A 16267-nucleotide genomic window follows, 5' to 3' on the forward strand; every position below is an offset into this window, starting at 1 on the left:
CTGGGAAAACAATGAGACAGACCTTAGTGGGCAGAAATCAGTCAAGTTTCCTTTTCTTTAATTTATCACAAGTGTAGGTCTGAGATAAGCAAAAAAGAAAAACTTCCACCAAATGCATATGCACAGAGGAGATTTACTAGAGTAAGTTAAAATGGACTGATTCTCTTGAATAATTTGTACCTTTGGTTTGATCTTTGGTTGTCTTTTTTTGTAGGTTGTCTTCATGATCCTTGCATGAATGGCGGAGAGTGTAAAATGGTTACCTCCACTGGGAAAACAGTATGTGGCTGCAAAGAAAATTATGCAGGAAAGTATTGCAATATTGGTAAGTATAATAACCTACAGGCAGATGGAAATTAGGAGTTCTCATCTGGTTGGGAAGCTGGTGGGTTTTGCTTCTGTATTCTGTTGTATTCTGCATTTGAGGACATTTCTTGTAACAACTGGAGAGTCACTCAGAACAAGGGTTGAATTTATTTCTCCAGTGTAAAACATAACACACATGTCACCACTGAGACTCTCATTCTAAAAATATTTTTTCATGTCCTTTACTTTACAGAAAATCAAACGCACAAATTTTAGTCCAGTTACACATGCCTATAAAATAAGTTCATGCTTCTATTTTGCAGAATCAGTCACAGAGTTGTACTCTAGAGCTACTGCCTCCCTATAGATCTATGCACTGAGTGCATAAATCCCATGGCTCATCAAAATTGAGGACATGACTCCCAGTAGCTCTGGTGGGCACTTTTTTGATATGAATGGGTGGTGGGATTAAAAAAAAAAACATGTTAATGAACACTGCAGTTGATATCTGGAGTTCTTTTTGTTACTATGATGGTTAACAAATGGTGTAGCAAACTATTCAAGCTGGGGGAAAAAAAATCCATTTGGGAGACCAGTAGTACAGCTGGAATAACAAATAGCAGGAGTGAATGGGCAGGCTGGATGGTGTATGAACTGGTCCTGAGCATTCACTCACCAGGTACCTGATGAATCATGTGAAATGGGTTTGTGACTCTTTTAAATCCTTCACAAGGAATACTTTTTTAGCTCTGTTGTTTTGTCCTTTAGTCACCCTGGGGAGATCATCCCAGGCTTTGGGAATGCTGCTGCACAGATCTGGGTGAGGGGCTGCCCAGCACACGTGTGACCTGGAGCTCGGGGCAGGGCTGCACTCTGCTCATTTTCACATGAAACTGCTTTTCCAATTCCTGTTTCATTATCAGCTTCCCCTGCCCAAAGCTGCAATGGTGAGACATCCACCCAGCAGGGCCTGGATCATAAATATCAGGATGGCAGTGTTATAGCTGTAATACTGGTTTCTGTCTGACTAGCTTAGAATGAGAAACAAGCAGGTGCTCTTTGATTACTTGAAAATAATAAAGCAAACATTTGGTTTGCTAAACAAGTGGCTTTGGATGCTTACAATCCATCTGCATTGAGCTGCCTCACACCCCCACACAGAATGGGAACTGAAGGATTGTGTTTATGTGTCAGGGCCTTGCAAAGAGCCTTAAAAAAGAAAAAAACTCTGTCAAGATTTACTCATTCTAAATTAATGCAAATAAATGAGTCTTCAGGTCTACAGACCTGATAGGATCCCCACACTAGGGCAATGGCATTCTGGTGAAAGTGCTACAGGCTTGCATTCTCTGAGCACTCAGAACTGATTTTTAAATATTTGTTGGATTAATTTTTTCCTTGACCCTTCAGTTTGATGCTGTGAACACAGATGGCTTTTTCTCTTTATTTTCTTTTTACTGTCTTGTATCATTTCCCTTGTCTAACAGATGTAATTGTGACATTACCCTTTAGTTGGAATAGCTGGTGGCTATAATGCTTGGTTCAGAGAAAGTGTTACAGTATCTGCTCTTCAAAGTGTACTTCATTCTGAATTATCATTTATAGAGGCAACCTTAAAACCAAGGTGTGATGCAAAAATGTCTTCCTATATTTCTTTTTTTTTTTGTTTAAGCAGAAATAAATCAATTTAATAAACAGTAGGTCTACCAGACTGTTACTGAGCTGTGATGTGTTTGAGGTGTCTGTCATGTCCTCTGCCCTTGACTTACACAAAGAATAACCAGCCTTCATATGTTTCTAATGGAAAACCAGCTAATTTATCTTAACATTATACTCACAAATATTAATAAATAAATACCATCCTTCGTCCATCAGCTCACAGCCCTAAGTATTACTGTGACTCAAGCATTGGCACAGTAGACTGAGGAGAAAAGTAAACAGCAGGAAAGCACTGAGAAACACTTCTCTTGGTTGAGGATCTACTTAGCAGCTGCTTGGACCATCATATATGTCAGACCTTTACCTGTTTTCCATGAATTTGTCTAAACTCTTTCGTACTCCCTTATGCTTTTCCCTTTCAAAGCATTCCATTCCATGCCAAGAAGTTCCAGAATTCAAACAGATGTGATGAAAAGAAGTATTTTCTATTGTTAACTAAAAACCTACTGCCTGGTAATTTTATTCTTCCCCTTTGAACAGTGAATAACAGAATAATCATAACTTTTGTGATTTTAAAGATACCTATTTATCTGTCCATTACTTTTTTGGACTACAGCGTCCCTGTCAGTACCCAAAAATCATCTTTTCTCTGATCCTGAAATTCTCTTGCAAACAATCATTATACACGTGTGTGTGTGAATAGATGTGTGTGTATATACATACACATATTGCTAGGCCTTTATCATAAATGACCATGTAGCTACTGGAAAATTATGTGCTGATTTAAAAGAAAAAAATATGAGAGGTGATAAAAGTAACAGAGGAGATAATCCATAACAAAGGAGATTGATATACAAAAGACAGTTTCTAATATAGATTTCTATTCTTTGTGGTAATACATTGTTTTCTTCTTAAAGAAGAAACTTTCAGTACTAAAGAAAGAACTGCCATTTAAAAAAGTGTTCTGAGACAGTTTATATGCATAAGATTTCAGTGAAGTTTAATTTTGAAGGAAATTAGATACATCACTAACAAATCTCTCCCCAAACAGATGCTGTTTAAAATTGTTCAAGCATTCATGTTTAATTAAGCTCAATTAATAATAATTACCCTTAAATATGCACCTATTTTCAGAAATAAGGATTTTGTGTTAAAAGAGTAACTGCATTTTCTTTGGAAACAGATCTGGCTGAAAGAGCTCTGAATCCAGGCCTTAGGTGAAGATTCAGAGTCAATTGTCCAACTATGAGTAGCAATGGTTGTCTCATTGAACAGAGAAAGTTACAAAAAGGACCCAAATTCCGCTGCTTTAGCAGTGGTAAAAGTGGGCAAGAAGGGACATCTGAGAACATGGGAGTGGAATATTTTGTCTCTAGCCCAGGCTGGCATAGGGAATAGAGAGGGAATTTATTTGGTAGATAATTAGCTGCAGAAATATTTAGCTTCACTGGAGGTGATAACTGATGACAAACAGCTATGAACATGTTATTGTAAAATTACTTTGACATTTTATGTTTCTTTGAACATGGCTCTTTGATAGGAGTCATGGTGGAGATGTTGGATGAACACAAAGGGAAACACAGCTAAAGACAGAGGAGGAGTTATCTGGCCAGAGTACAGACAATTAATTGTAATATGCATTTATGGAGAAGTTAAAGGGAGTTGAAGGGTAAAGGAAGGAGATGTAGAATTTTTTTTCAGGGGGTTAGTGCCTTTATGTTGCTGGGGTTCAAACCCCACCATTGTATTCACACTATTTGCTTTAGTTGATAATATGTGAGTGGAAATTAATACATTTTGCCAGATTTCCACATAAAAGCACTTCCTTTTTCTTACCACTGCTTTGTTGCATTTGGTTGGGTGTTGGTTGTCAATGAGTTTGGGTACTTATTTAAATTTATTCTTGATTTATTGGAGGATATGTTAGTGGGGTATCTTTATTCTGTTTAATTAGTTACCAAGACTATTCCTGAAAAATTTCCTCACTGTGTTTGTGGGTTGCAGTAGGTTTGAGTATATTGAGTTCACAGAGGATTATAGGCTTTGAGTTTTCTTTGGATTAAGGTTTAAGTAGCTATTATGGTTTTGATAATATTTTGGTCATGATGAAATATGAAGTTGGTGAAGGTATTTTTGAAAACTCTGTTTTCTAGTGTTTGGGTTATTTTCCTCATTAGGTTATGGATAATGGAATTGAGGGGTACCATAGCTTTAAAGAAAGCATGAGTTGGAATGATAATTGTGGAAAGCTTCTGGTTATGTAAGGAGATGTGGTGTATGTCAGAAGTAGGTTGAGGATTTTTAGAAAAGGAAGATGACAGAATAGTTGAATATGTAATTACATACAGGGAAAAAAACCTTCTTGGCCACATCTTTGGGGTTAAACCGGGGGAGTTTGAGGTAATAGAATTAGCAGCAATGACAGCAAACCCACCATTTTTGTGGTTCTTTTACTGAAATAGGGTGTTTGCAGTTTTCTACTAAAAAAGACACTTTAGTAAAGGCAATTCAGCTCTGGAGGCTGGAAGGAAAGTTTTAAATCTCCTTCTGAAGAAGAAGACAGACGATAATGAATTTTAACTTTCTGTTTTTTATTTACCCTCTACTAGGATGCTTTTGGATTATTGTTTCGTTTTTCACTTTCTAGAAACACAGAGGGAAATAGGGTGAAGTATAATAACAAGGTCAGTTGGCTGACATGATAAATGGGTGTTCAACCAGTCAGTCAGTGCCCTAGTGAACTTGGACAAGTAGGTCTGTAAATAAGACCTGAAGAGGATTTCTAAGTGGGGCTGAGAAGATGTTTGTTGCTTGCATGTATGAAGCACTGGGCTTGGTAATGAAACTAGGCTGAAAAAGAATAAAGTTAATAGTAATCCACAGTTGTGGAAGAATAGGTGGAAGAGCAGATAAAAGTACATATTTTGTGTTATTATGGCTTGGAGAGGTGATTATGTTATTTGCAGAGGACAAGTTTTATAGGTCCCCTGGGAATTTGAATAAGGGGAAGGCATGGGTTAATAATGCAAGGATAATGAAGAGAAAGCCCAGGGCACCACTGCAGAAATAGTAATGGTGGGTTGGATTTTTATCAGATTTTTAATTATTAAAAAAAAAAATTCAAATAATGCTGGAGTTACATGGATAAAAACTATGCCTATTAGATTGTTGCCCTGCAATGATAAATGGTAGGGGGCATTGGAAGATGAGGACATGAGTGTGGCATTGTCCACTAAGTTCTCACCTCTGATCCATTGCACAGTGCCTCTCTAGGGGATGGTGAACAGGAGATCAGAGACAGCTGTGGCTTTGCAAAAATGAATGTATGTATGGTGTAATGTATGGATGTGGCACATGTGAGCAATAGTAGAGAGGCTCTTCTGATCTCCCAGCATTCTCTGTAAGTTTAGGACCATAATAATGCTTTTGGCTAATAGAGAGAAAAACAAAAATAAAGAAGGAAGTAATGTTTGCATAGAGGTTATGGATTAGTCATTTACATTTGACACCTTGGCAAATGTGAGCTAGAGAGGAGAGCTAATGAGTTCTGCTGGTAGCAGCATGGGACACAGCAAGGACTGTCTCTGTAAGGATTGAGAAAAAAGGCAGATACCAAGGAAGAGGAAAAAATTTCTCCAGTCAGAGATAGGAGTAGGTTCAAGATCCACAGAGGACTTCTTTGTTTTGACATGGACATACATTTTCCAGATGTTGATGGGTACTAAGTTTTCAGTGTTGCCATCTGTGTTCCTACAGTGGTGCATTTTTAGATAAGTCTTTGTTGTAATCCCAGTATAAACTAATATGATTAATACTAGCAGCTGCTAATATGAAGCAACTGCTTAGTCCTTACTCTTGTGAGAAAGCACCTGACTTGGCAGCAGTGTTAGTTACTGGATGCTGGTTAATTGAAAGCCATAAAGGTGTTTTAAATCCTATTTTTGATTTATTTGAGACATGACAGTGGTTTCAGTTCATTATGTTTTATAGAGGGCACATATTCTCTTGAAGTGTGAGGGGACTGACATCTCTTAATCCATGCAATCTGTTTTCCTGTGTGACTGTCAGTTAGGAAGGTGGTTGAAGGGAAGACGTGGAAGATGTGATGCAGCTCATCCTTGGATGACTGCATTGTTTGTCTCTCCCATCTCCTGCTTTCTCCCCTCAACCCACACTGGATGCTTTGGGGGCTCAAGAGAACTCTACCCCTCATTGCTGTCTCCCTGCAGAGCAGCAGCTCATCATTAATTGCTGTACAGTTTGTTTCTATTCCTGTCCAGAGAGTTATTTTAGCTCATACTATAAGCACATCAAGACCTACAGGTATATTCAGAACAATGAAAGCTTTCACTATGAATTAGCCACTCAGATACTCTTGAAAATCCTGTATGGTAGTCTGCTCAACTGTCAAAGTAATATAGCACTGACATTAGCTTGTTGTTGCTGGAATTTCTTTCCCCTACCTCTTGACAACCTATTTTCTAAATACATTGCTCCTATTAACTTTATATACCTACTTATTGGATTGCATTTATGACTCTGTAAATCATAACTATTGTACTAGAATTGACGATAATAAATGGAAAAATGAAGTGGAAAAAGAGCCAGTCCTTTCTCTTATCTAATAGGATATTACTTTTCTAAGCTATAAGAAAATACTGGCAGAGTTTATAGATTTCTGGATTTAAACTTTTATATTAAAGAAGTCAACTTTCTCAGAAGGTAGCTTTGTACATCATTTTTATAACAGACATAAATCTCTTCACTTTTAGCTCAGTTGATCTAAGCATTTGCAAGCATGAAGATACAAAGATACTTTCAAGAAGAAATATATTAAAAAATAAGTCTAATAAGTAAATGGAATGTGCCATCCTTATGTCAGGATGCAACTTAAAGACTTTTTTTGGGCTATGTAAATAACTTTGTTTTAACAGTCTTGAATCCATCCCTGTTTTACAGGGTAATTTTCTGTTAGATTTAATTGATTACAAAAATTTTTCCACCTTTCTGCCTAGCTCTCAGCTCAGACAGATTGTTTGTGTCATAATCAGGCTGCAGTTTCAGCAGGGATTCATTCCAGCCTTAGGTGCTCTCATTCCAGAGGTTTTACTGCTATTCAACAAACCAGAAAGTGGCATAATTATTTGAATCAATTCTTTGTTATAAACAGGTGTGAGCTGCTGTTCATGACCCCAAACAGAAACATTGAAATCTAGATTAATGTTATAAATGTATGATTGAATTATATTGAAATACAGTTATATAGCTTCCTTTATATTTCTCTTGTGGTATGTGTTCATTAATTTTTAAACTCAGAAAGCTGCAGTGGGTGCTGTTATTCCTCACATTCACAGACAGGCAGGAAAATGTGTAGCAATTTGCTTCAAGCCAGGAACAGTCCAGTCTTAGGTGCTGCTGCCATGCAATCCTCTGCCCCACATCATTAGACTTCACATGCTCATAATTAAAGGATGAAAAAACTGGCAACTGGTTTCTTCAGTGGAGTCTGGTGGCCACTAGGGCACCATCCTAGATACTCACAGAGATTCTCAGTGGCATGGGGACACACTGGAAGATAACCCAAATCCTCCTTTGGAAGCAGCGCTAGGTTAATGTGGATGTCTTTCAAAGCTCTCTGCATGGTGTTTGTTTCTTTTAGCACAGAAATATTTGCCTTACTGCTTTCAGAACACCTGGCAGGGTGTGTGTGTGTCTGTGTGTTGTGTTTCTGTGCATTCTTTGATGAAATCAGATACCTGCAAGAGCAATCTCCACCAATACTGGAGACTCCTTTCTGTCACACTTTTATTGCCAGCCCAGAGTAGTGGTTGGCTGCATGTGCACTGGGGGAAGTGCAGCTCCCTGAAATCAAGACTTTCACACCTTTCATCTCTGAGAGGACCTCACAGCTACCCAGGAAAGGACATCAGGGAACTTCTGGGTGCATGAAGAGAAGACAAACCCTTCTGCAGGCATCTGATGAGTCTGAGCTCATGCAGAAAGGAAATTTGTGTTTTACCTTTGTAAAGGACAGCATGAAGGGCAACACATCCTGCAATGCTGAGGCCATGCAAGCAGTAAACTTAGCAGAGGCAGAAAATGTCATTGTTCCTTGCTGTTCATCTTGAGGAAACAGCATAAAACTGAGTCAGGAGAGGTTTAGGCTGGATATGTCCTTTTCCTCTTTCCCCCTCTCTGTTCCTGCCATCAGCTTGTAGAGAGCAATACAAAAATTTAATCTAACATTGTATTTAATAAAAGCATTACAGGTTAGTCAGGGATAAATCAAAGCATTGCTGAATGAAAGGGTTACTTTAAACCTTCCTGTCCCAGAATTAGGACCACTGGGGGAAAAAAGTATTTTTATGAACAGAATGAATGAGCTTATGTGTACCTGGAAGGAAAAAAATTCAAAGCTCAAAAGAAATCAGGGAAATTGCTGATGAGGTGTTTTGGGGAAAAGAAAATCTGAAAGATTTATTGTTTTCTGCAGAGAGACTTAAAAAAAAACCTCCTAAAAATGTTCAGGTATGTAACTACAGGACTTGAAACAAGACCTGGAGACAAAAAGTCTTGTGAAATATTTTCAGGAAATTAGCAATTAGAACTGGTTGGATAACTGCTATTTCAGGTTGCTGTTAATTTTAAAACCCAAAACTGTTTTTTGCTGAAAAATTAAAAGGCAAAGATTTGTTGTGACTTGCTGATAAAATATAAAATCTTAACACAAAATTAATGTTTTATATGAACTATTGAAATACCTTAGATTTTAAAAACAAAATACAACAAGAAATTATTTCTAGTTTAAAATGTTAATTTTTTTCTGAAAAGAAACAAATGGGGTATAGTGGCATAGGACTGCAGAGTAAGTTGAATCTTCATTTGCATCAGAACTTTCATAATCTGAAAGTTTAGGCCATTTCTACTCTTAGCAGTGATTGGTGGTAGTACAGGGAAGTGAACGAACAAGAAAAACACAGATTATATCCTCCATTACTTTCTTCCACATAAGAAAATAAATATGTTTCAGAGTTATGAGAGGTTGTGGAAGCTATATGAATTTGGGACTGAAAATTCCCAGTCAGAGCAATCCATTAAGAACTGCTGAAAGCAGAACACCTACACACTGTTTCTGACAGAGAGGGAAAAAGAGAGTTTTTCAGTGCTGTAACAGTTCAAAAAAAGAGAATTACAGGCAAAAGATCTATATGATTGCAATAATTACTGAGATTTTTTTTCAAAAACTGTTTGTCCTGAATTATAGTGATAGAATATATAAAGTTTTGCACACAATTCTCATGGCCCTAGTGGGTACCATGGTGCTGCTGCCAGCCAGTCAGGTAAAGCCTCTGGAGTAGAGCACAGACCAATGGAAAGCTACTGATCAAACAATGGTGTTGGCTTAGAACCTTCTCCACAAGATATGAGATTAACCCATGTTACACCTGTGTCCAAAATACTCCTTATAAAACCAAAAGGAAACAGAAAACTTCTTGAGAGATATTACTGTTTCTCTCAACAAGTGTATGTTGTAATTGAAACTTTTTAGCTACAGAAGGAGAACGTGAGGGATGATTTAGAAAGGAGCCAAATTCTTCCAGTTAAAATATGCTGGCAGCTTTAGCAATGACTGGCAGACCTGACAAAACAGAGATACATTGGATTTTAAGCCTGACAAGGATAAGCACAACTTGTAAACACCATCTGCAAGACATCCAAACCATTGGTATTGCAGAATATGGCCCTGGGTCTGTATTGAAATGGAATCTCTTGTTTCATTCTCATAAAAGGAGTCCACTCTAAATTGTTTCTGAACGCAACAAATACAGTACAAGTAAACACAGCACCTGGCACTTCCCTGAATAAATAAAAAAATTAGCATACAGCACGATGGTGGTATTTTCATGACACTGTTTCAGGCAAAGAAAGAAGTGTGACTTGCAACTTGCTCAGAAAATAAATGGCAGGGCTGCCAAGACATGGTTACTCTTGTTAACAATACAAATGATGGACAAATTATCTTCTGTGAGTTCCTAGATTGTTAAAATACTAGTTTGATTTAACGTTATATTCACAGACATTGAAATAAAGAGAATTAGATTCAGGTTGTGGGTGGGAGAAAAGACGGTCTCAGCATGTCAGAAGTGTCTGCCTGGCCAAGCTAAAAAGTGGATTTTGCTAAGTGTTTGTATGTTTACAAACACTGACGTTCTTCCACCAAACTTCTTGACTTCCAGCTCCCAAAATTTATGCCATGTGCGTGCTTGTGGTTTTGAGGTCTATCACTGCATTGATGACTTTGAAGGGTAATTAACAGCAGCAGTTCAGTGCTGTGGTTCATTATTTCAATGGTTCTTGTGTCACCTTATTCTGTCAAAATAAACAGATCTTTGACAGTAGCTGTCTGCACTCTGTGGTGTGATGGATCATCCTCAGAGGATGTTTTTCAACAGTCGGTCAATATCATGATGTTATATCTTTAAGTATGTTTATAAGTTTAGAAGAAGATTCCACCAGTCTTGTGACCTGTCAAGGAGATGTCATGTTGACATGGCTGGGGACAAGAAACCCTCTGAGGCTCGCTCACAATTAATCCTCTTTGTGCATTAGATGGTTTTGTGTTTCCTTTGGGATACTCTTCACTGTGTTTTGAGGTGTAGGCTTTCTGCTCAGTGTAGCTATTTGTATACAAATGCATCCCCATATGTTTTTCAGCCATAATGTTGGTATGTGCTGTTGATAGATCTTGGCAGCTGAGTATACAGGTCATAGAATATGTATGTGTCAGGCCTATCTGAAGAAATAGCCCATGTGCAGGTGACAAAGACATGGGTTTTGAATAAGAAAATTCAACCTACTAGCCAGAATTTTGTAAAATTAATCCATATATCAGCTACATATTTGTAATATACATGGGTATAGTATATATATGGGTACATATGAGGCCATAAAATGAAGAATTTTCAAAAATCAGGCCTTTGAAGCACTTGCAGGGCAGGATTGTTTTCAGTACTTTACAACACATGTATCTCTGTTTGAGCTAGTTGCCTTGAGCACCCTATATATTCAATGGAGATTTGGTCAATGTGAACAGGAGTGAATAGGATCCACCTCATCTCAAAAAAGTTACCTCAAACAGGCTGGATCAGTTTGGCACTAGAAATCTCTGTTTCTCTTAATTAACTAAAAAGGGAGCCTTCAGTGATGAGCTCGGTTTTGTCTAAAATTAGACCAGAGGAATCCCAGCCATATTGCTGACTTTGCTGCAGATTGCTGACTGAAATGTTCCATACACAGCACAAATTTTAGGCCTGGTTTTCTGCCATTCTGCCTCTTGACTAGTTACTTGCTCATGTGTAAAATGAGGTTAACTTGCTACTAATTTTAAACCAAGGTTTTAACTTCTTGGCATCCTTTCTTCTTTATTAAAAAAAAAAGCTCGTGTGATGCACTCAGGTCCTGTGCAAGGTGAAAGGCACTGCAGAGTTGGGTCTGCTGGCTCTCATTTGGGACCTCAGCTGTGAAGTGAGTATTTAGCATGCAATTAGCATTGATTTCTGACCAGTCTCTTACCCTGCCAGTCCCGAGCCAGCGGTGCTACGTTGGCAATGGCACAGATTACAGAGGTACAGCCAACACAACAATTTCTGGACACAGCTGCTTGCCTTGGAATTCAGACCTGCTTTACCAGGAGCTCCATGTCGACAGCGTTGGGAAAGCAGTACAGCTTGGCGTGGGGCCTTTTCCTTACTGCAGGTGAGGAAAGTTCCTGTTTGTCCTGTGTTTGTACATCAAGAGATGGATGAATTGTGGCAATAAGAAGGGCTAGGATTTTCAAACCAGGTGTTACCCCATTTCAGAAAAGCTAGACTGACTTTAGTAGTCAGTCAGCCTGACAAGAGGGATTGTACAGAAGACAAGATCTGGTAGACAGGCTAAATCAAGAGCTGAGCCTGCTGAGAGAAGCTCAGACACAACATAATATTGAAATTCCAGGTCCTTTTTTTCCCCTGGGTAATGATTTTTTTTCTTCATGTAGTGGAAATTTTTTGAAATTGTTCATTAATGACTATCCAAGAGGAGAAATCAATGCAGTAGCAAAATTGAAATTGCCTAATTTAATTTCTTATTCTTTGCTTGTGAAAGACACATCATAAGGAAATATTTTCAAAAGACAAAAGTTATTTGAAAATTAAAAATAAAAGCACTATATTTAAATAAAGTTGAAATGGGATGTGAAATTTATTTCTTGCATTTCTTACAAAGGAAAACTATTGCCAAACAAGATTTCACAGTGTTTCAATTCTGATCGCACCACATAGCGATCTATATTTCTATATTTCTGCTGAACTATATTTCTGCTGAAGTATTCTGTTGAGCTATAATGAAAACAGCTTGTGCTATATAGGTTTGTGCCTTCTCAGTCACCTTATGTTCCCTCTGTTTCTGAGATCTCCATGAGCTCAATGGATATCCACAAATAAAGGAAATGTTTCTATTTAGAGAGAACATTTCTATTCCATTTCTCATCCTTGAGATGGGTAAATGCTAAACCAATCAAACTGTAGATTATTCTCCATCAATTACTGGTTTATCATTTTTACATTATTTTTACAATGTCTAAGATTTTGTTTGTTTGCTTGATTGCTTATTTTCATGTTTGTGTGTTTTTTTTTTAATGGGACTTAGACCAGTACTTCAGGAAAATCAGAATGTACTGCACTTCCTAATTTGTTTAATGATAAAAATCATACATGCATGCCAAAAGTAGCTCTTCTTTATCTAACACAAACTAACAATAAGCAATTCCTTCCCCCTACTTTAAACGCTCTCACCTTGCTTTCCAGGGCTTGGTCCTCATGCAAACACTTCAGTATTTGATTTATGGAGTCCCAGCACAGTGTGACAGTTTATTTGGCACAGTATTTTATGCTTTGATAAAACTTGAGCCCTTTGATTTACATCATTTATGCCCAATATTCACTTTCAGATTTGAAATGCAGAGAACAAAATGGTGTAGGAGCTGATGTGTTCATGTTCTGTAGAGCCGAGAAAAAAGCTTTTCACTTTTTTGTCAGCTTGTTACAATTTCTGGGGATATCACTGCTGTACTATATAATCCTGCAGATATCTTCTTCTTCAAATAGTCTAATTTAGAAACATTGTTGGCGGAAGATGACTCAACCTATGTTGCTTCTTCAGTTCTGAGAATTTGAAAGTACTCTAATCTTTTTCTGAAGAGCAGTCAGATTGAAAAAGAAAAAAATTATTGAAGAACCTTACAATAACAGATAGTGCTTTTGATAAACTGAACTGAAATTGGAATTACTATTTATCTGGAGCCCTGAATTACCTTGTCTATTTTTCTTGGTCTAATAAAGATCCTTCTGTGTCTGCAAAGTCTCTCTATATTCTTGGAAGAGTAAACTGGGCAGATTTCTGGTCACCTTTAAGTTAGGCTGTGCCACAGAGAGACCCTAATGGAATCAACCCAAAATCTGTTTAACACTGAGGTAACAAAGGGCTGAACGGTTTCCATTTCTTTTTTTCCCCCCCTTTTTGAGGAATACAATATTTTCTCAAGGTAGTCTTTCATTTCCTCACAGTCTCCAGGGAATGTGAACCTGAGATTTGCAAATTCATTTTCGCTAGCTATTCTTGTTATGGATTTTCTATGAATCTACCTGTGTTGGAATCTCCTTGCTTAAAAAATAACCTAAACCAGGAATCTCTCCCATGGGATTTAGTTCTGAAAATAGCTGTGCTGATATTGTTAAAGCACTTCAGTGTGGGCTGTAGTTAAATGCTGTGAACGTGCTCATGCAACCAAATACTTGTAGGCAAGTTTTACAGGTGTTTAGTTGTGCCTGTATTTCAGGTCCTAGAGAACCTTAGTCTTGGTTAGTTTTAAGATGAAAATTCTACTGAAAGGTTGTTCACCCTTGTAGGGGTTAGCAGGTGCTTCAGCACTTTGTCAGATGGCTCAAAATCTGAGAGTCCTGTCAGTCCTCTGCATGGTGCAGGAGGAAAAAGCAGAAAACCTTTGGAAAGCTTGGAGCAACACTGTGATTAATGCTTGTAATTCCCTCTTCCCCTGACTTTACTAGAAATCCAGATGACGATGATAAGCCGTGGTGTTACATCATGAAGGACAACAGTTTGTCTTGGGAGTATTGTGACATTTCAGTTTGTGGTATGTAAAGGCTCTCTTAAAATCCGTGTTTTGAATGAATGAAGAGATATTGACACTACAGCAAGCTTTCACTGTATAATTTTGAATGTTCAACTGTTCCCAGGAGTGTTGAATATTTTACCGTTTCCAGTAAACCATAGGCTTATGTTGCATTTTTTTGAGTTGTGATAAAATCTGTGATTCTTGTCCTGAAATAGCAGCGGTGTCATACTACTGTTTTCGGTCACAATCATGCCAATATCCCCAAATTTCCTACTAGAACATGCAAGGTGTCAGAAATGACTGATGCTTTGGTACAAATTGTCATCATCCTGGGAACTGCAGGCCCAGAGAAAGGAGTGGGGGTCTGTGGGTAATGAGAGGTCTGCATCCTGAAAATATATGAGACATGGTATTTAATGCCAAAACATAAAGATTTTGGTAGACTGATGCCATATCCCTTTTTATCTCAGCAAGAAGGGAAAGGAGGCCACTAGTTCCAGAGAAAGTAGAGAGTTCTGCAGTTACCAAGAGACCATGTGGAAGAAGACATAAAAAAAGAAGTTTTGTGAGACCTAGAATTGTTGGAGGATCTTCATCTCTGCCTGGATCTCATCCCTGGACAGCAGCTATATATATTGGAGAGAGTTTCTGTGGTGGAAGCCTGGTTCAGACTTGCTGGGTTGTGTCAGCAGCACACTGCTTTGCAAACAGGTAAACTCACCCCTTACTGTGACAGTGGGTCCTCACAACAAACCTGAACTGAAACAAAAAAGTAGATAAGATTATAAAAGACCAGTGTGTCAAAAGGAATTTCTGGCAATTTGAGTGCTCTTCATGATATAAAAAATAGCTTGGAGTACTATAATCTCATAAGCCTTATCTTATTCCTTAAAGAGTCTCAAAGAATCTAAACACCCTGACTGAAGGAATGAGGAAGGGTGAAGCAGAACACAGAATGGGACATCACACATGTAAAAATCTGCAGGGCAATAGCAGCATTTCTCTTCTTCTTGGTTACCTTTTTGAATGTTTATGCCTGTTTTGAGATATAACAGAGATGACAATGCTCACTGCTGTGTTTTGTTCAGAAAGGCTGAGACAGCCAAGTGATGATTTATTGGAGACAATAGATTACCGTTGGTTGACACAAATAGAGTGGGCTGAGCTTTACAAAAAGCCACATGGAAGAAACAAATTGTCAAACTTCTGAAGCTGATTTTCTTGAGAGATTTTTATTTCTCCTGTGGGACACTGGAGAAAATATTGATAATAGGATGCTCTTACTTTATTCTAAATACTTAATTTTCTACAAATGTTAAACACTCACCCTGATTTCAGTTTGATCACATTGAAGGGAAAAATATTGCATCATTTGATAACCATTGTTCCTTTGCATAGTAAAGAAGCCAAGAGAAACAGAAAACCTTGTGCCAGAATATATACACTGATAGCTTGTAGAGCTAATAATACCACTGTGAATGCTGTACTGAAGCATTTGGAGCTTAAGCCACAATGCATTTGTTTTTCAAATGTTGTGAAATAGCTACTAACTTTGGCAGCTGTTCAGGACATTTCCACCCACTTCCAGCTGGTCGTTTGGTACGTACAAATTTTCCATAATTACTGCATTGTAATTGTGCTCTTCTGTTTGTTTAGTACCTCTGGTAGTCACAATTTCAACTGTTTTCCACTAGGCGACAATAGATACCTGTGCAGCTCAATTATTTCTTTTTCTTTTCTATAAACCCTCCTGCTTTATTTCTTTTCCTGAATGAACCATCTGTAAGTCATAGTAGAACCATTCAGTGCTTCTAAAATTATTCTAAATACTGTTCCAGAAAGCGAACTTCCACTGTTTAACAGACCCAAAATTTGATTTTCAAGGGGGTTGCTTTAGTACTCCAAAAGCATTGAGAAAATCATGGCCTTCCATGTTGACCAGAGAAAATTTTATTATCTTCTTGTGTTCCAGTAACACAGAATAAACTTTGCCATTTCCTTTGTTAACCTTAAACATAGTTCTTGTAGCAGGGTTGCTGCTGTCTCTCTGCATTGCAATTAGCCAGAATCTCTTTCCTCTGAGCCCACAGCTGCTGGTCATTGCTTTGTACTCAGTACTGTGGGAGG

At 37.9% G+C, this 16267-nt stretch overlaps 1 protein-coding gene across 2 annotated transcripts in view; it reads left to right on the forward strand.

Annotated features, from left to right (window-relative positions):
• The window catches only part of HGFAC (HGF activator), a 40884-nt gene that overhangs the window by 15867 nt on the left and 8750 nt on the right, over positions 1–16267 (forward strand). For both annotated transcript variants that reach the window (XM_085059703.1, XM_085059704.1), the window contains exons 7-10: positions 215–325; positions 11547–11721; positions 14073–14158; positions 14611–14851. In XM_085059703.1, coding sequence (XP_084915829.1) covers positions 215–325; positions 11547–11721; positions 14073–14158; positions 14611–14851 — 613 coding nt within the window. The remainder of the gene's footprint in view (positions 1–214; positions 326–11546; positions 11722–14072; positions 14159–14610; positions 14852–16267) is intronic.

This window comes from Lichenostomus cassidix, chromosome 4, assembly GCF_008360975.1.
Source record: "Lichenostomus cassidix isolate B80296 chromosome 4, HeHo_3.0, whole genome shotgun sequence".
Lineage (NCBI taxonomy): Eukaryota > Metazoa > Chordata > Aves > Passeriformes > Meliphagidae > Lichenostomus > Lichenostomus cassidix.